This window comes from Mizuhopecten yessoensis, unplaced genomic scaffold, assembly GCF_002113885.1.
Source record: "Mizuhopecten yessoensis strain PY_sf001 unplaced genomic scaffold, ASM211388v2 scaffold2111, whole genome shotgun sequence".
Classification (NCBI taxonomy): Eukaryota; Metazoa; Mollusca; class Bivalvia; order Pectinida; family Pectinidae; genus Mizuhopecten; species Mizuhopecten yessoensis.
In genome coordinates this window covers 750,264-772,271 of record NW_018404383.1, presented here as the reverse complement: position 1 = coordinate 772,271, position 22,008 = coordinate 750,264, and the positions used below count along the sequence as shown (strand labels likewise).

The window sequence follows — 22,008 nt, the reverse complement described above, 5'->3', positions numbered from 1 at the left end:
ATACCAGGTCAGATGTGATGCCTGGTCTACAACTTTAAATACCGATCCCAGGTATTGTAAAAATCGTATTGAATGAAATAAACAACCTGTCACATTTCAAAATATTCATTTAATCATTGCACAAACCGTAACAAAGACTGAACTTCAACCGAATACATAGTCTGGCTGTAACAGTGTGAACTATAGCAACCGATTAATGGTAGAATAGTTCAGTCCTAGCACTCGCAAACTCGTGGTAATTCTTATAATCCATACTTTATGAACATAAGCCGAATCCCATTTTAACAATATAACCTTATCACCAGTTTATGTCTTTATTTTGTTTAAAAACCTGGTGATAAGGTGAATCAGCGTGCGCTGGTTGTAGCCGTAGTTGTGATAGTATGTGTCGCCGACACACTTGTTGAACTGGGTGTGACTGATAGAATCGTCCCAGCACTCCATCACTACCCCCACGAAGTATCTCTCCAGGCCGTCCAATGAGTCGGAGGTGATGGCGGAGAACTCAGAGCTAAACCCGTAGGCCTTCAGCTGATGGTAATCCTCTCTGATGCACGCGATGAGCGCATGTCGGTCGTCTGACGGAACATCTGGGTCGGTCTCACAAGGGATTAACAGATTACATTTAAGGAAGTCTAAAAACTCCTTGGAGATGTCGCCATTGTGGTGATTTTCTGTGTAATTGTAGGTAGCGTAGTAAGTGGTGGCCACACAGTCGTTGAAAGCAGTGTGATCTACGGAAGCATTCCAGCATGAACCGACAACCCGCACAAAATAGCCCTCCAGCTTGTCCAAAGCTTCATTGCTTAGCGACGCGAAGTTCCTGCCAAACATCGTGACCTTGAGACTGTGGTACCTGACCTTGATGCAGTCGATTAGGGCCGTCCTGTTGGTCATGTAGTCAGAGGCCTTGCTGGACTCGCAGTAATGTAGCACGCTGTCATCAAGATAGTCCAAGAAGTCTTTGGACACCGCGTCATTTGGACAGGAAGTAACCAGTGTCAAGATAGTCGCCATCAGGATGGTTTGAGCAATCATACTGTAAAATAGAAGAAAGACGTGAAGTTCTGTACATGTAGTACGGTGTTTACACTGAACGAATAAATCCGATAAAAGTGGGGTTAATATTTGATGGGATGAATAATGAAAGTGTATTGTGCATAAAATTTCCTGTAAGTTTGATACTAAATATGTCATATTGGTAGACATGAAGTAAGCGTAGCGATACTTTTAATTAGAAAAACATGCAACATTTTCGCTAAATTTTGAAGATAACCAACATTGTCAAATTGCTTTCATATAGTTACAATGGTAGTCTATATTTCAAACTATTTTGAAAACTTCCCATATATGTACTCTGTCTACAGAATCATGTTTATGTACATGTAATATCAAATCCGGTACTTTTTTAGCATGCCAAAAACATGATCAATGCCCAATTTCACATAATCTTGAAATTTTGACTATTAATTTTTATTATGATAAATACCGATACATTTTCTGTGTGGTATCATACCAAAACACTTTATTATATTACGCGTGTTTTAAAGTTATGTGCAGCAGTAATAAGTAATAACTCATAAATATGTATTCTGCCAAAGTAACCTTTCCTCTGGAGAACTACTTAAGGTTGAGAGTTTGTTATAGACAAAGATATGCAATTATATAAGAATAATGAAATAATCTTAATAATAAAACTATTATACACTTTATTATAACTCCCACAACGAAGTTGGGGGTGGGGTGGTGGGGTATACTAGAATCAGCTTGTCTATCAGTATATCTGTCCGTAGAAAAAGTTTGTCCGGACAACTCCTTTTTAAGTAATGAACGAATTTCAAAGAGTTTCCAGATATGATCACTAACACCTGAAGTTGTGCATCCATGTATTATTTTTTCATTCTGACCATTTTTTAACAAAGTTATGGCCGTTTGTTGAAAAATACTTCCTTTATCCATACCTTTTTGATTTAACTTGTTTTGAAATTCCAAGCGGGGCCGACGCTAATGTTAAAGCGCCATAGGCGTTGATCCTACCTTTAAATTATAAAAGTACAAAAGCGAATCTGTTGTCTTTCCAGGGGAAGGCAAAGACAGGATTTTCTCACATACTTCATAGGGTGATCCCGTTGTTGCTAGGGAGGAGATAACTCTATTTTACACGGGGAAGGGGAAGACAGCTGACGCGCGCTATGATGTCATAATTAATTGTCGACGTGACGTCATTGTGTTGTTGCCGTGATGTCATACATTTGTTGTGAATGGGGAATCCTCAGTCTCAACTCTATAGGATTTTGGCGGAAGAATCAGATCGATGCTTATTCCGTCTGGAATTTGTTTATTTGTAAGTATGTGGGAAAAATAATCATACCTGAGTTTGTTCCACTGACAGGGATACCTCAACCCTCGTGTAAGAGTTTGGCTGGCTAGCATTCGGCAAGCCTCGTGCTGACCAACCAAACTCTTCCACTCGGGTTGAGATATCCCTGTCTACGGAACAGACCGACGCGAGATTCTATTAATCTTTTCCCTAGCAGAATCGGGAATGCACTAGCTTCTTTTCAAATTGTAACAAGAAAACTCTTGTTATACTAAACATTCCGGATTTTTTTTCCAAATAGGAAATCATACCGTTCTTTACTTCATTAGCGAAAGGAATGCGACAAGGCGTTCCTACTTGAACGACTTCTTTTTATCGATTACCTCTCGATACGAAGATAATATTGGAAATAAAGGGGTATGCGACCAAATTCCAGTATGCGTCACTCTACTTACCAATATAAACAAGTATTAAACGAATCAAGAATCTCCCTACAGTACAACACGAGGCTCTTTACGCGACACTCCGCCAACCAATGATACGTAAGTAAAGGAAGTTTTGCGCATTTATGTTTTATATAAAGAAAGAAACCCCAGAAGGACTACAATCAATGTTGGATAGTTCCGAGTGTTTAAAATAAAGAATTGAAATTTAAGGTTAATACAGAAAAAAAACAATATTGTAGTATTTAGAAATGGTGGAAAATAAAATAAAATAAAAAGGAACGGTGGACATTTGATAAGAAACTACAAATTGTTGACAATGAGTGTAAGTATTCTGATAAAATATAATGAAATGTAATGGTAAATTCGCAAAATTCAGAAACATTTAGCAGAACTCTGTGGGCGGATTGGTCGAGTGGTTGAGTGGTTAACACTCCGGCCTTCTAAGCAGGCGGCCGGGGTTCGATCCCCGAAGTCGCGGTACGCATGGAATATTAGAGAAAGTGTTTTTCTCCTGCCCACACATCTCCAACAACCCAGGCGGAGTATAAATTGGTCTGGTGTGGATGTTGCGGTATCTGTGCTGTAGCATTCAAGTGAGATGGCACTATAAATAATACCGTTGGAAGCACGGTCCCACTACAAACAGAACACAATACATCTCCAGCACACACAGTCATACACACATAGGGAGATATTGGCCAGGTGGCAGAGGACTAGTAGTTAGCCCCTGATAAGGCAGCTCCTGCGAATTCCTCAATATTGTATTGATTAATATATATGCTAATTGTATTGACTGTATAATATTGTATATATATGTACTGTAAAGCGCGTTAGAGTGGCTTATGTTAGCAAGACAGGTCGCTATATCAAATGTTGTATATTATTATTATTTTTATTTAGAACAGGGTAGAAAGGTTTTATTTTCACTAATGTCCTCTTTAGAAACTACTCTTTAGATCTAGAAACGCTTTGTCTGTTTTTGATACATACATCAAGTATATTTGGTTATGTATAAGAAATATGGGGATTCCATAATGCATAAATTATGATACAAATAGAAGGCACATTTAGCATTTGGTAAGAAATTTTTAGGAGTAAGAAAAAGTACAAGCAATGATTTAGTGAACCAAGAATTAGGAAGATTACCATTGTTAGATACTAGAAAATTAAGAGCTATTAAATATTGGTTAAAACTAAAGTGCACAGACAATTGTACTCTGAAGGCATGTTATGACGAGTGTTTGAGTGAAAATGTTATCTGGATGGGTAATTTAAAGCATGAATTGACGATTCTAGGTCTTGAGTATTTGTTTGAGAATGATGTACATGTATCTGCTGTATATAATGTAATAAAACAAAGATTATTAAACGTAAATAAACAAGAAATGCTTAGTTAAATTAACAAGAGGTCCGTGGGCCTTAACGGTCACATGAGTCTAACAGTATTTTGTTGTTGAAATAATGATGTCCAAGGAGAATAGTAAACAAATAAAATAAATATACAACATTTGATATAGCGCCCTATCTAGCTAACATAAGCCACTCTAACGCGCTTTACAGTACATAGATATACAATTTAAAACAGTCAATACAATTAGCATATATATCAATCAATGCAAAATCAGGCGCTAAATACTAGTCCTATGCCACCTGGCTAATATCTCCCTATGTGTGTATGCATGTGTGTGCTGGAGATGTATTGTGTTCTGTTTGTAGTGGGACCGTGCTTCCAACGGTATTATTTATAGTGCCATCTCACTTGAATGCTAAAGCACAGATACAGCAACATCCACCCCAGACCATTTTATACTCCACCTGGGTTGTTGGAGTTGTGTGGGCAGGAGAAAAACACTTTCTCTAATATTCCATGCGTACGGCGACTTCGGGGATCGAACCCCGGCCGCCTGCTTGGAAGGCCGGAATGTTAACCACTCGACCAATCCGCCCATAGTACATTATTTCTGATACATCATACAAAAAAATGTAATTCACCAGTGCGAGGTCAATCAGTCAATTATCACTACCAAGTTGAGTAAAACTAGAGAAGTGTGTAACACATGAATGCCCTTTGCCACAGAAAATGTATCTCACTGTTTGACAATTTTCTATAAATAGTAACAGTGACCTTGACCTAGTAAATAGTTTCCAAAATAGCGGCATTGGCGGCCATATTGGATTTTTGATAGACCCGAAAAATAACAACGCTTTGTCAGGACCACCAGTCGTTCATTCCTGCAAGGTTTCAGTTAAATCGGCCCATCAGAACTTGACTTTAAGTTTGAAATATTTTGTTTTCCAAAATGGCGGCATGCGCGACNGTATGCTTGCGAGGTTTAGTACGTACCGGCTATGACGACGGTGAACTAAAACACATGGACCTAATAGTTTGTTACAGCTATATCTGGACCTAAACTAAGGTGTAAATAGTAATTTTATATGTTTTAGGGGTTTATATCGACTTTTGGTAAAAATGGCACCCAATGATCATGACATTGTATACGATCATTGGGCGTGCTATTTTACCAGAAGTCGATCTAAACCCCTTAGTTTAGGTCCAAATATAGCTGTAATTAATTCTCAGGTCCCTGTGTACTAAAATAGCAAGACAAAATGTTCTCCTTTACACTTAGGATTTAAAACATGAACCAGAGATTACTAAACCGAGCATTATTTTAATCAGGTTTTCACAATGTCCCTTCTCGCTCCGTAGCTTACAAACATTTGTCGCCAAAAACGTGTTCTTTTTTTTACTGGAAACATTGACATTTTTACATATGTAGTACAACGATACAGATATGTACAAACAATTCTACATCTTATTTCTTGTAGTAGCTTACTGTGATGGGAAAATCGGGTCTACTGAATGGCCAGAAAGTGAGTTATGTCACGTTATTGTACACGTACATATCAACACGAATGGAACACTGGCTTTATCAATGAATAAACGTTACTACATTGTACGCCCGACCTATCGTCGAATATTGGGGTATACCCTCTTTTCTAAAATATGAATTTTTTTAAGAGTGGAGATTTGCCATAGGCATTTGTGACAACTTACGCTGTTGTTTTTTTTAAAATGCGAATCCATACAACTATTTATTACCGTACCAATGCATTTCTATTCAATAAATAACACTGTACACCACTGTTCAGTCATGGTCAAGTGAATCTCTGAAGTTTAAATCTATTTATAGAATGCGTTAACATGTATTTTGGTGTTTGGGTTTTTTAAGATATTAGACATCGGATTTTTATAGATTATGTACCTGTGTGTACGATTGTAATACATGTAGTGATATATTTCCAGAAAGATCCCTTTTAAACGATAGTTGATACAATTTGCTTTTTCATTCTTTATTGTCTATTTACTAGAGATCGAGACATTTCATGAAACGAACGACGTTCTCCTGTTCTCACATGTTTGCGAGATGATCCACAATCGGTATGAAAAAAATCAGATCCCTGCTAGCGATAGATACATGTAATCACGAAAATGGCAAAGAAAAGAAAATATAATCCTGTTTATCTACCCTTACAGCTTCCTTACACCGATATTGTTTTGGAAATACCTTTTGACAATATTTCACCAATCTATAGTATTTCATGTGCATGTACCTTATACGATAGTCTAATTTGCATTATACTTAGTAAAGCAACAAAGATCCACTTCTCATTCCCTAACACTCAACATTATTGAAAACGTTTCTATGATCGGGGCTTGTGAAAAAATAAAGCTCGACTTACCTGAATTATCGGCTACACACGTACCTGTTAACAGCTTCTGATCGTATTTACCTGTCATAGTGGTGCACGTCCTTTTACCGACACCCTGGCCCCGCCCATAAAACGACAGCCAATCAGAGGTCCGCATTATGCCGTATGACGAACAAGAGCACGTGAAAGGACAGCAAAAATGGCGGGAAATAATCAAGTGAGTTTTCATCGATAATAGACCACGTGACACAAGTATGTGATGAACACAGCTCACTTATTTAGAGGTAAGAGACAGGGGAATTGAGTTCGGACAAAAAACAACAATTGCCTTGTTTTGGTAAGACAGGGGGACATTTCTCACAGTTTCGATTGTCTTTGTTCCTTAATGATGGAGAATCGTATTTTGAATTAGAAAAACAAAAAGAAAAAAATAGTTAAAGGGGCTGGTCGGGGAAAAAATGTCATATTTGCTAAAATGGCATACACATGTTTAAAATACTTTCTTATGAAATATACCGATACAAATTTTGCTGAAATTCACTCCCTAAGAGTAAAAATTATGATTATATTGAAGAAATCCTAAATCGTCACCTGACAGTCGGAAACTCTCAATTGACCCAGATCAGTGATGTAATTTTACCGCACGCGCGTCATTAACAAGGCCAAATGTAAACATCGTGGCACATGACGGCGTGCTATTGTTGTTATCTTCATTGCCTCACTTTCGAAACAACCACGTGACATATATAAATAGATCTGCGCTAAATTTACGCGGGGCTTCCCCGATATTTCAGTGGTCGAAACTGGACATTGCAAGCAGAAATCGACCATCATATTGCCGTGGAATAACTTTTGGAAGGCCAGAGAACGCATTTAGACCCATTTATTTTGTAATTTTTTCCCCGACCAGCCCCTTTAACGGTTTGCACTTTTTTTTAATGTTTTGTTTTGCTATATGCTGACAATATTGTTATTTTTCCGGAAACTCCAGAAGGATTACAAAGTGCGCTGGGTTTTTTTCTCAACAATACTGTGAGATATGGAAATTTGAAAGTCAATGTCGTTAAAACCATAGTTATGATATTATGTAAACGAAATAGTAACCAGTAAAACATCACATTTTATCTAATATTAATGCACGAAAAATGGTACTTTCACATACAAAAAAAATATCAGTCATCTAATTTGACCAATTGTGCCGATTTGGTGTTAACTTATGTTCAAAATAAACAATTTACCTATTTCTGTAACATGTCATTTGAAAAAGGACAAGCATTTTATATCCATTTGTATATGTGCAGAACTTAACGGAAATGGTAATTTTGGTAAGATAAGTGTACAAATGTGTCCAAGCTCTGATGGTGAAAACTTCATCTCATGCAAATTTGCCTCAACACTGAAAAAATGGCAAAGTCCATGATTGTGAACAACGATTTTGTGCACTGGTTTTGTCCGATTTACAAATGATTTTGCCAGTAAAGCAATGATAAAACGGATGTTTTTGTGAGATAAATATGAAGTTAAACATTCATACAACTTCATCATTTATTGAAAATTACGTATCCCCCCATTTAGTCCGAATTATTCTGACGTTTTATCGACTTGTTTTCATATCGACAGACCGATATCAAAAAAGTCGTTAAAACGTCAGAATAGTTCGGACTAACCCCCATTCTGTTCTAGTGTTAGAAAGAACAAAAATTGACTGTTAAAATAATAAGATACGAGTTTAACCTTACTTCCCCTTAATCAAGAGGACCATGTTATGGTGGTAATTCCTGCCAAAATATTTAGCAATCTGATTAAACCCCAAACAAATATTCACGTTTCTGTTGTCCAAAAACATTGACTTAGCCATTTTTAACGGTTTAGTCAAATTTGCACGAGGTGAGGTTTTCATCAACCTGACTTCATTCATTTTTTGGAGATTATCTTGACCAAGATGGCATTTTTGCTAAGAATAACTTGCATAGAAAATGTTTAGAGCACTTTTCAGTATTTTGCTGAAGATATTGTTAAAATCTTATATGCATAAATTGAAATATTGTTCAATTTGGACTTTAAAACAGCTCCCAGTCAGCCCCGCAGGCCAACTTTGAACATTCATTAATTCTAATATGTGAAAGAGAAACTCCTCATTTATGAAACTTAAATACACAAATCAGTTTTCAATGCATTTCTACAAAGCCAGTATCGATATTGATGTTGTGATTAACTTAATATTCTGTCTTAAAAATGCAACAAAAGCTAATATGTTCGACTTTTAAATGCTTTTAGCAATATTCATGGTGTGATATTTTTTCAATGTGATGGTTACTATTTTTGTGTGTGGCTAAGATGTATTGTGCAATGATTGGTCTTGCAATACAGTTAATTCCTCCTATTCAGTGTTACACAGGAGGTTGATATTTACACTTCAATTCTGGTCCAGTAAGCAATTACTTTTATTTTCATGATCCTAATAGGGCGGAAAAAAAGCATTTTCCCAAAGGTTGATTTTTGTGGATTTTTTTCTGTTACACAGTATAAACCAACCTGTATGAAAAAACCAGAAATAAATTATGTTGAAATTAGTTTGAGGTTTATAATAGGGTGACAATACTATAACGGTACACGTCTGATTCCAGGTCTGGTCTATAACGGTATAAGTGTGATACCAGGTCTGGTCTATAACGGTACACGTCTGAAAACCATGTCTGGTCTATAACAGTACACGTCTGATACCATGTCTGGTCTATAACGGTACACGTCTGAAAACCATGTCTGGTCTATAACAGTACACGGCTGATACCAGGTCTGGTCTATAACGGTACACGTCTGATACCATGTCTGGTCTATAACGGTACACGTCTGATACCTTGTCTGGTCTATAACGGTACACGTCTGATATCTAATCGGACACGTCTGATACCATGTCTGGTCTATAACGGTTCACGTCTGATACCATGTCTGGTCTATAACGGTATAAGTGTGATACCAGGTCTGGTCTATAACGGTCCACGTCTGATACCATGTCTGGTCTATAACGGTATAAGTGTGATACCAGGTCTGGTCTATAACGGTCCACGTCTGATACCATGTCTGGTCTATAACGGTACACGTCTGATACCTTGTCTGGTCTATAACGGTACACGTCTGATACCATGTCTGGTCTATAACAGTGCACGTCTGATACCAGGTCTGGTGTCTATAACGATATAAGTGTGATACCTGGTCTGGTCTATAACGGTACACGTCTGATACCAGGTCTGGACTATAACGGTACACGTCTGATACCATGTCTGGTCTATAACGGTTTAAGTCTGATACCAGGTCTGGTCTATAACGGTACACGTCTGATACCATGTCTGGTCTATAACGGTACACGTCTGATCCCAGGTCTGGTCTATAACGGTACACTTCTGATACCATGTCTGGTCTATAAGGGTACACGCCTGATACCAGGTCTGGTCTATAATGGTACACGTATGATACCATGTCTGGTCTATAACGGTATAAGTCTGATACCATGTCTGGTCTATAAGGGTACACGTCTGATACCAGGTCTGGTCTATAACGGTACATGTCTGATACCATGTCTGGTCTATAACAGTACACGTCTGATACCATGTCTGGTCTATAACAGTGCACGTCTGATACCAGGTCTGGTGTCTATAACGGTATAAGTGTGATACCTGGTCTGGTCTTTAACGGTACACGTCTGATACCAGGTCTGGACTATAACGGTACACGTCTGATACCATGTCTGGTCTATAACGGTACACGTCTGATACCAGGTCTGGTCTATAACGGTACATGTCTGATACCATGTCTGGTCTATAACAGTACACGTCTGATACCATGTCTGGTCTATAACAGTGTAAGTCCGATACCACGTCTGGTCTATAACAGTGTAAGTCTGATACCATGTCTGGTGTATAACGGTACACATATGATACCAGGTCTGGTCTATAACGGTACACGTCTGATACCAGGTCTGGTCTATAACGGTACACGTCTGATACCATGTCTGGTCTATAACGGTATAAGTCTGATACCATGTCTGGTCAATAACGATATAAGTGTGATACCAGGTCTGCTCTATGACGGTATAAGTGTGATACCGTGTCTGGTCTATAACGGTACACGTCTGATACCATGTCTGGTCTATAACGGTATAAGTGTGATACCAGGTCTGGTCTATAACGGTACACGTCTGATACCAGGTCAGATGTATAACGGTACACGTCTGATACCATGTCTGGTCTATAACGGTACACGTTTGATACCATGTCTGGTCTATAACGGTATAAGTGTGATACCATGTCTGGTCTATAACGGTACACGTCTGATAACATGTCTGGTCTTTAACGGTATAAGTGTGATACCATGTCTGGTCTATAACGGTATAAGTCTGATACCATGTCTGGTCTATAACGGTACACGTCTGATACCATGTCTGGTCTATAACGGTACACGTCTGATACCATGTCTGGTCTATAACGGTATAAGTGTGATACCAGGTCTGGTCTATAACGGTATACGTCTGATACCATATCTGGTCTGTAACGGTACACGTATGATACCATGTCTTGTCAATAACGGTACACGTCTGATACCATGTCTGGTCTATAACGTTATAAGTGTGATACCAGGTCTGGGGTGAGTTTTACTAAGCAACTTAAGTTACGATTTTATCGTAACCTTATCTTACGTTAAATCTCCGTCTTACTAAACTTCGTATCTTGAGTTACGCGTAAAAAACCATCGCAAATTACGACAGCTTAGGGGCTACCCTAACTTACGATTTTGTCTTAAGTAATGAACTTTCTTAACTCAAATGGATTTATTTAGCGCTACAGGTTTCTTTGACGGGTGGCTTGTGAACGACATCAAATATCTCACTTCATCCCAGCCCATATGTTATTGGATGATTTCTTCAAACAGACACAATTGCATTTTAATTTTGTCTTCTTTTTTTTAAACAAAAATTGTTGCCATAATCCTTAGCTCCTGCTACAACAATTAATACTAGAGATAAAATAGGTAAATGTATCGAGGCGTAAAAAGAAAAGGAAATGTAGATACAGTCTCCGTGTTTGTTTTTGGGGGTCTTTAAACTGATATTGATAATCATCATATGAGAATATGTTCAAACCAATCATATACAACCCGGTGACGTAATTGTGTCATATCACGTCATATCACGTCATATTTACAGAAGATGTGACGTAAATAACGTCACTGTTATCATCAGCACAGGCACAGCTTTCAAACAATATGACAAGAAGCGGTATAAGAAGAAAAAACAATATTATTAATTTAAACAGTTATAAAATCGCTTGTAACATGACGACGATCTAAAACATTTGGTCTGTGCGCTGGACATCTCGTCAACTAATACGATCAATCTTACACGTACAAATTGTGGTAACATACTCTACACAGAGGAGAGGAAACAAGGGATACTTTTTTGTTGAAATGAATAAATAAATAGATAAATAAATAAATAAAAGGACATACTGTAGCAGTACAGTAAAGAAAGACCATAATTATGTTAAGGTTCAAGTAACATCTTCTACACGGCAGGCACAATAATATGTTTTTTTTTTTTTTAATAATCTGAATATATTTATGACGGTTGATATTACAACTGTGTAAGTATTTAGGAGCTATGGTACACAAACCATACGTGAGAAGGATGGTAAATCGGTACACATTTTTGATAAATAACTTTTTATATTTCTGGATCCAATTACCTACAAAAACACACAAGAATACAATGTAGCTAGTTTACTTTGATATGATTCAGACAGTAATCACGCCAGTTATCTAGCTTTCCTTCAAATGATATTTTCTATAGTATATGTCAGCAATGTGCGAATCCGCTGACTGGTCAGCAATCAAGAACCGCGGTTAGAATCCTGTGCGTAGAACATCTCTCAATTAATCAAAGGATGCCACGTGCACCGTCACGTTCATTGAAGCATTGCAAAAAATAGTATAATCAGCACTTTTCTAATCGTGGCAAAAGTACCTGTAACGTTGACCTTAAAGGACTTAAAGAAAAAACAATATTGTTGAAATATGGTTTGATTTTAATCATGGACTTAAATGACTGCATGTATATTCCACTACGTACATTGTATACATTATTACGGTAGTTTACTGAATTGTGCTTGAATGATAGAAGTGGCAAATCAAGCTGGCGTGGAAATGTTTTTTGGTTATTTTTGTTCTTAAAACAAATAAAAAAGCAGTGTCCGACCCTGCCGTGAATTGTTGTTGCTGGTTGATTGTATATAAAAAAATAACGATCTTACGTAAACAGCATTTCAACTATCACAACCTAGAAAAGTTATATTTATTTCAATGTTAATCATTGTTAAACACACACATTTGGAGTTGTTTGTATCAAACATTGAGCAAACCACGGAATGACTGACGTCACAAATGTTGCTGCGTGACATCATTCAGGCGTGTTTACAACAATGTTTATTCAAAGACATTTCAGTAAAATCTTCTGTATTGGTGAACGTCGGCATTTTGATACTTTGCATTCTATATTCGGACGAATTATTAGCTGAAACCATTACTAATGTGACGAATTTGCCTTCACTAACATAAGCATGAGCTTGGACACAATTTAATTGTACAGAACCGCGATTCTTACATAGATCCCACCTCACCACGAGATATTCTCTGCCCTAACCCTTCCCAGTATGGCGGGGGTATTCACAAGAACATTTCTTTCGATTTTGTTGTTGTTGTTTATCCTAGTTGAAGTGAAGTAGACTGTATGAAACAAACCCCCTCTTTTCACATCTATTTATCAATGACGTGACCGTTACGTATACGTCAAATGTAGGCATGCTGCCAATCTTGCAAAAAAGGCGAAACTGGCGACTGCGCTTGCGTGGTGTTTGTTACTAAGATGAATCCTACCTTCAACACAAGAGAGTTCCGAAATCGTAACTTACGAAATCTTCGTAAGTTAAGTTTACGACGAAACTTACGAACGCTTTAGTAAAACAGACACTTCGTAACTTAAGTTTATACTTACGAAATTCGTAAGTTGGATTTTTTTTGCGTGACTTAAGTTGCTTGGTAAAACTCACCCCTGGTCTATAATGGTACACGTCTGATACCATGTCTGGTCTATAACGGTACACGTCTGATACCATGTCTGGTCTATAACGGTACACGTCTGATACCATGTCTGGTCTATAACGGTACACGTCTGATACCATGTCTGGTCTATAACGGTACACGTCTGATACCATGTCTGGTCTATAACGGTACACGTCTGATACCATGTCTGGTCTATAACGGTACACGTCTGATACCATGTCTGGTCTATAACGGTACACGTCTGATACCATGTCTGGTCTATAACGGTACACGTCTGATACCATGTCTGGTCTATAACGGTACACGTCTGATACCATGTCTGGTCTATAACGGTACACGTCTGATACCATGTCTGGTCTATAACGGTACACGTCTGATACCATGTCTGGTCTATAACGGTACACGTCTGATACCATGTCTGGTCTATAACGGTACACGTCTGATACCATGTCTGGTCTATAACGGTACACGTCTGATACCATGTCTGGTCTATAACGGTACACGTCTGATACCATGTCTGGTCTATAACGGTACACGTCTGATACCATGTCTGGTCTATAACGGTACACGTCTGATACCATGTCTGGTCTATAACGGTACACGTCTGATACCATGTCTGGTCTATAACGGTACACGTCTGATACCATGTCTGGTCTATAACGGTACACGTCTGATACCATGTCTGGTCTATAACGGTACACGTCTGATACCATGTCTGGTCTATAACGGTACACGTCTGATACCATGTCTGGTCTATAACGGTACACGTCTGATACCATGTCTGGTCTATAACGGTACACGTCTGATACCATGTCTGGTCTATAACGGTACACGTCTGATACCATGTCTGGTCTATAACGGTACACGTCTGATACCAGGTCTGGTCTATAACGGTACACGTCTGATACCATGTCTGGTCTATAACGGTACACGTCTGATACCATGTCTGGTCTATAACGGTATACGTCTGATACCATGTCTGGTCTATAACGGTACACGTATGATACCATGTCTGGTCTATAACGGTACACGTCTGATATCATGTCTGGTCTATAACGTTGCATGTCTGATACCATGTCTGGTCTATAACGGTACACGTCTGATACCAGGTCTGGTCTATAACGGTACACGTCTGATACCGTGTCTGGTCTATAACGGTACACGTCCGATATATAACGGTACACGTCTGATACCAGGTCTGGTCTATAACGGTACAAGTCTGATACCATGTCTGGTCTATAACGGTACACGTCTGATACCATGTCTGGTCTATAACGGTACACGTCTGGTATATAACAGTACACGTCCGATACCATGTCTGGTATATAACGGTACACGTCTGATACCAGGTCTGGTCTATAACGGTATAAGTGTGATACCAGGTCTGGTATATGACGATTTAAGTGTGATACCAGGTCTGGTCTAAAACAGGACAAGTCGGATACCAGGTCTGGTCTATAACGGTATAAGCCAAGTAACAGGTCTGGTATATGACGATATAAGTGTGATACCAGGTCTGGTCTATAACAGTACAAGTCTGATGCCATGTCTGATCTAAAACGGTATAAGTCTGATACTAAGTCTGGTCTATAACGGTACACGTCTGATACCAGGTCTGGTCTATGACAGTATAAGTCGGATATCAGGTCTGTTTTATTACAGTACAAGTCGGATATGAGGTCTGGTCTATTACAGTGTAAGTCGGATATCAAGTCCGTTACATTACAGTATAAGTCGGATATCAGGTCCGTTACATTACAGTATAATTCGGATATCAGGTCCGTTACATTACAGTATAAGTCGGATATCAGGTCTGGTCTATTATAACGGTAGTCTGATACCATGTCTGGTCTATAACAGTATGAGTCTGATACCATGTCTGATACCATGTCTGGTCTATAACGGTACACGTTTGATACCAAGTCTGGTTTATAACGGTTCACGTCTGATACCAGGTCTGGTCTATAACAGTACACGTCTGATACCATGTCTGGTCTATAACAGTATAAGTCTGATACCATGTCTGGTCTATAACGATACATGTCTGATATCATGTCTGGTCTATAACGGTACACGTCTGATACCAGGTCTGGTCTATAACAGTTCACGTCAGATACCATGTCTGGTCTATAACGGTACAAGTCTGATACCATGTCTGGTCTATAACAGTGTAAGTCCGATACCAGGTCTGGTCTATAACGGTACACGTCTGATATCAGGTCTGGTCTATAACGGTATACGTCGGATACCATGTCTGGTCTATAACAGTACAAGTCCGATACCAGGTCAGATGTGATGCCTGGTCTACAACTTTAAATACCGATACCAGGTATTGTATAAATCGTATTGAATGAAATAAACAACCTGTCACATTTCAAAATATTCATTTAATCATTGCACAAACCGTAACAAAGACTGAACTTCAACCGAATACATAGTCTGGCTGTAACAGTGTGAACTATAGCAACCGATTTATGGTAGAATATTTCAGTCCTAGCACTCAAAATCTCGTGGTAATTCTTATAATCCATTCTTTACGAACATAAGCCGAATCCTATTTCGACAATATAACCTGAATATAACCTTATCAACAGTTTATGTCTTTATCTTGTTTAAAAACCTGGTGATAAGGTGAATGAGCGTGCGCTGCTTGTAGCCGTAGTTGTGATAGTATGTGTCGCCGACACACTTGTTGAACTGGGTGTGACTGATAGAATCGTCCCAGCACTCAATCACTACCCCCACGAAGTATCTCTCCAGGCCGTCCAATGAGTCGGAGGTGATGGCGGAGAACTCCGAGCTAAACCCGTAGGCCTTCAGCTGATGGTAATCCTCTCTGATGCACGCGATGAGCGCATGTCGATCGTCTGACGGAACATCTGGGTCGGTCTCACAAGGGATTAACAGATTACATTTAAGGAAGTCTAAAAACTCCTTGGAGATGTCGCCATTGAGGTGATTTTCTGTGTAATTGTAGGTAGCGTAGTAAGTGGTGGCCACACAGTCGTTGAAAGCAGTGTGATCTACGGAAGCATTCCAGCATGAACCGACAACCCGCACAAAATAGCCCTCCAGCTTGTCCAAAGCTTCATTGCTTAGCGACGCGAAGTTCCTGCCAAACATCGTGACCTTGAGACTGTGGTACCTGACCTTGATGCAGTCGATTAGGGCCGTCCTGTTGGCCATGTAGTCCGAGGCCTTGTTGGTCTCGCAGTAATGTAGCACGCTGTCATCAAGATAGTCCAAGAAGTCTTTGGACACCGCATCATTTGGACAGGAAGTGACCAGTGTCAGCATAGTCGCCATCAGGATGGTTTGAGCAATCATACTGTAAAATAGAAGACGTGAAGTTCTGTACATGTACTACGGTGTTTACACTGAACGAATAAATCCGAGAAAGGTGGGGGTCAACATTTGATTTATTTTATTCTTTTGTCATATGTAGATACATAAAAATGATCCGATAACTGCATAAATGATTATTCATAATTACTACTGATAACATGTATTATTTTTTCATTCTGACCCTTTTTTAACAAAGTTATGTCCGTTTGTTGAAAAATACTTCCTATACCCATACCTTTTTGGATTTAACTTGTTTTGAAATTCCAAGCGGGGCCGACGCTTATGTTAAAGCGCAATAGGCGTTGATCCTACCTTTGAATTATAAAAGTACAAAAGCGAAACTGATGTCTTTCCAGAGGAAGGCAAAGACAGGATTTTCTCACATACTTCATAGGATGATCCCGTTGTTGCTAGGGAGGAGATAACTCATAACTATGACGTCATAATAAATTGTCGACGTGACGTCATTGTATTGTTTCCGTTTTGTCATACATTCGTTGTGAATCCTCAGTCTCAACTCCATAGGGTTTTGGAGTTTTGGCGGAAGAATCAGATCGATGTTTATTCCGTCTGGAATTTGTTTATTTGTAAGTATGTGGGAAAAATAATCATAATCACACCCACCCCAGACCATTTTATACTCCACCTGGGTTGTTGGAGTTTTGTGTGCAGGAGAAAAACACTTTCTCTAATATTCCATGCGTACGGCGACTTCGGGGATCGAACCCCGGCCGCCTGCTTGGAAGGCCGGAGTGTTAACCACTCGACCAATCCGCCCATAGTACACTATTTGTCATACATCATACAAAAAAATGTAATTCACCAGTGCGAGGTTAATCAGTCAATTATCACAACCAAGTTGGAGTAAAACTAGAGAAGTGTGTAACACATGAATGCCCTTTGCCACAGAAAATGTATCTCACTGTTTGACAATTTTCTATAAATAGTAACAGTGACCTTGACCTAGTAAATAGTTTTCAAAATAGCGGCATTGGCGGCCATATTGGATTTTTGATAGACCCGAAAAATAACAACGCTTTGTCAGGACCACCAGCCGTTCATTCCTGCAAGGTTTCAGTTAAATCGGCCCATCAGAACTTGACTTTAAGTTTGAAATATTTTGTTTTCCAAAATGGCGGCATGCGCGACCATATTGGATATCTGAGCGACCCGAAAAATAATAACACTTAGACCAGAGAGATGTCAGTAACATTCCCAGGAAATAAAAAAGAAATCCCTTCGACAGGTCCCGATTACTTGGGTATATAACAATAAATTTGTGTAAGCCTAACGAAGAAAAATATCAATGTATGCTTGCGAGGTTTAGTACGTACCGGTTATGACGACGGTGAACTAAAACACATGGACCTAATAGTTTGTTACAGCTATATCGGAACCTAAACTAAGGTGTAAATAGTAATTTGATATGTTTTAGGGGTTTATATCGACTTTTGGTAAAAATGGCACCCAATGATCATGACATTGTATACGATCATTGGGCGTGCTATTTTACCGGAAGTCGATCTAAACCCCTTAGTTTAGGTCCAAATATAGCTGTAATTAATTCTCAGGTCCCTGTGTACTAAAATAGCAAGACAAAATGTTCTCCTTTACACTTAATTTTTTCCTTTATTTAAAACATGAACCAGAGATTACTAAACCGAGCATTATTTTAATCAGGTTTTCACAATGTCCCTTCCCGCGCCGTAGCTTTGAAACATTTGTCGCCAAAAACGTGTTTTTTTTACTGGAAACATTGACATTTTTACATATGTAGTACAACGATACATATATGTACAACAATTCTACATCTTATTTCTTGTAGTAGCTTACTATGATGGGAAAATCGGGTCGACTGAATGGCCAGAAAGTGAGTTATGTCACGTTATTGTACACGTTCATATCACACTGGCTTTATCAATGAACTAACGTTACTACATTGTACGCCCGACCTATCGTCGAATATTGGGGTATACCCTCTTTTCTAAAATATGAAATTTGTTAAGAGTGGAGATTTGCCATAGGCATTTGGGACAACTTACCATGGGTTTTTTTTTAAATCAGAATCCATACAACTATTTATTACCGTACCAATGTAATTCTATCCAATAAATAACACTGTACACCATTGTTCAGTCATGGTCAAGTGAATCTCTGAAGTTTAAATCTATTTATAGAATGCGTTAACATGTATTTGGTGTTTGGGTTTTTTAAAATATTAGACGTCGGATTTTTATAGATTATGTACCTGTGTGTACGATTGTAATACATGTAGTGATATATTTCCAGAAAGATCCCTTTGAAACGATAGTTGATACAATTTGATTTTTCATTCTTTATTGTCTATTTACTAGAGATCGAGACATTTCATGAAACGAACGACGTTCTCCTATGTTTGCGACATGATCCACAATCTGTATGAAAAAATCACATCCCTGCTGGCGATAGATACACGTAATCACGAAAATGGCAACGAAATGAAAAGATAATCCTGTTTATCTACCCTTACAGCTTCCTTACACCGATATTCTTTTGGAAATCCCTTTTGACAATATTTCACCAATCTATGGTATTTCATGTGCATGTACCTTATACGATAGTCTAGTTTGCATTATACTTAGTAAAGCAACAAAGATCCACTTCCTATTCCCTCACACTTAACATTATTGAAAACGTTTCCATGATCGGGGCCTTGTGAAAAAATAAAGCTTGACTTACCTGAATTATCGGCTACACACGTACCTGTTGACAGCTTCTGATCGTATTTACCTGTCATAGTGGTGCACGTCCTTTTACCGACACCCTGGCCCCGCCCATAAAACGACAGCCAATCAGAGGTCCGCATTATGCCGTATGACGAAAAAGAGCACGTGAAAGGACAGCAAAAATGGCGGGAAATAATCAAGTGAGTTTTCATCGATAATAGACCACGTGACACAAGTATGTGATGAACACAGCTCACCTATTTAGAGGTACGAGACAGGGGAATTGAGTTCGGACAAAAAAAAACACAATAGCCTTGTTTTGGTAAGACAGGGGGACATTTCTCACAGTTTCGATTGTCTTTGTTCCTTAATGATGGAGAATCGTATTTTGAACTAAAAAAACAAAAAGAAAAAAATATTTAAAGGGGCTGGTCGGGGAAAAAATGTCATATTTGCTAAAATGGCATACACATGTTTAAAATACCTTCTTATGAAATATACCGATACAAATTTTGCTGAAATTCACTCCCTAAGAGTAAAAATTATAATTATATTAAAGAAATCCTAAATCGTCACCTGACAGTCTAAAACTCTCAATTGACCCAGATCAGTGATGTAATTTTACCGCACGCGCGTCATTAACAAGGCCAAATGTAAACATCGTGGCGAAAGAAAAAGATGCATGCAAAAGTCATGACATGCACGAGGTATCAATACCGTTATATGTAACAACAACTTATAGGTAGGAATACTACACTTGCATTATACATGACCTTTGAAAACAATTATTTACGTATAGTATTGCTTTCTTGTCCGATAGTTGAGTCCGACATGGCACATGACGGCGTGCTATTCACTTTCGAAACAACCACGTGACATATATTAATCGATCTGCGCTAAATTTACGCGGGGCTTCCCCGAGATTTCAGTGGTCAAAACTGGACATTGCAAGCAGAACTCGGCCATCATATTGCCGTGGTATAACTTTTGGAAGGCCAGAGAACGCATTTAGACCCATTTATTTTGTAATGTTTTCCCCGACCAGCCCCTATAACGGTTTGCAATTTTTTTTTAATGTTTTGTTTTGCTATATGCTGACAATATTGTTATTTTTCGGAAACTCCAGAAGGATTACAAAGTGCGCTGTTTTTTTTCTCTCTCAACAATACTGTGAGATATGGAAATTCTCTATTTCATAGCCAGGTATCAAAACCAAATATAAATACCATATTATTATTTAAAAGACCTGAAGAAATATTGAAAATCAATGCAATAGGTCTGAATAACATGTTTGGTAATTCGAGAGAAAAAAATAATTAATCCCTACCGATCTACACAATATTTTTTCAGTCATATAACCTGCAACATACATTCATATTGCCTGATTGCCTAATTGTCCATCTTGTCATGCAGATGGCGTGTGATGTTCTCACCTTACGTAACAAATAAAATCTAAAATACACAGAATACACCCACGTATAAACACTATAGAATACACTCACGTATAAACACTATAGAATACACTCACATATAAACACTATAGAATACACTAACGTATAAACACTATAGAATACACTCACATATAAACACTATAGAATACACTAACGTATAAACACTATAGAATACACTCACGTATAAACACTATAGAATACACCCACGTATAAACACTATAAAATACACTAACGTATAAACACTATAGAATACACCCACGTATGAACACTATAGAATACACTAACGTATAAACACTACAGAATACACTCACGTCTAGACACTTTAAAATACACTCACGTCTAGACACTTTAGAAAACACTCACGTCTCGAAACTATAGAATACACCCACGTCTAGACACTCAAAAATATACGCACGTCTAGAAACTTTAGAATACACTCACGTCTAGACACTTTAAAATACACTCACGTCTAGACACTTTAAAATACACTCACGTCTAAACACTTTAGAAAACACTCGCGTCTCGAAACTATAGAATACACCCATGTCTAGACACTCAAAAATATACGCACGTCTAGAAACTTTAGAATACACTCACGTCTTGAAACTATAAAATACACCCACGTCTAGAAACTATAAAATACTCTCACGCCAGACACTATACCATACTCTCACGTCAGACACTTTAAATACATTCACGTCTAGACTCTGTAAATACATTTACCTGTAGACACTTTAGAATACACTCACGTCTAGACACTTTAGAAAACACTCACGTCTAGAAACTATAGAATACACTCAGGTTTAGACACTCAAAAATATACCGACGTCTTTACACTTTAGAATACATCCACGTCTAGAAACTATAGAATACTCTCACGTCTAGACACTCAAAAATATACGCACGTCTAGAAACTT

General features: G+C 38.3%; 1 protein-coding gene across 3 annotated transcripts; it reads right to left on the bottom strand.

Moving 5' to 3' along the window:
* Positions 1-89: 89 nt before the first annotated feature.
* On the bottom strand, positions 90-19,720 carry LOC110445198. 3 transcript variants are annotated; one of them, XM_021489679.1, is made up of 2 exons: positions 19,654-19,695; positions 90-1,039 (listed from the first exon to the last, which is right to left on the bottom strand). In XM_021489679.1, exon 2 carries the CDS (start codon positions 1,036-1,038, stop codon positions 307-309), a length of 732 nt encoding a protein of 243 aa, XP_021345354.1. In that variant the 5' UTR covers position 1,039; positions 19,654-19,695; the 3' UTR covers positions 90-306. The 3 variants fall into 3 exon arrangements, with proteins under 3 accessions (XP_021345354.1, XP_021345356.1, XP_021345353.1); XM_021489681.1 differs by lacking the exon at positions 19,654-19,695 and adding an exon at positions 6,511-6,562; XM_021489678.1 differs by lacking the exon at positions 90-1,039 and adding an exon at positions 15,958-16,918 and having other exon boundaries at positions 19,654-19,720.
* Positions 19,721-22,008: the final 2,288 nt, after the last annotated feature.

Bases quoted from the DNA above. Each gene is read 5' to 3' on its own strand.
- LOC110445198 (XM_021489678.1), bottom strand. From the start codon at position 16,917: ATGATTGCTCAAACCATCCTGATGGCGACTATGCTGACACTGGTCACT.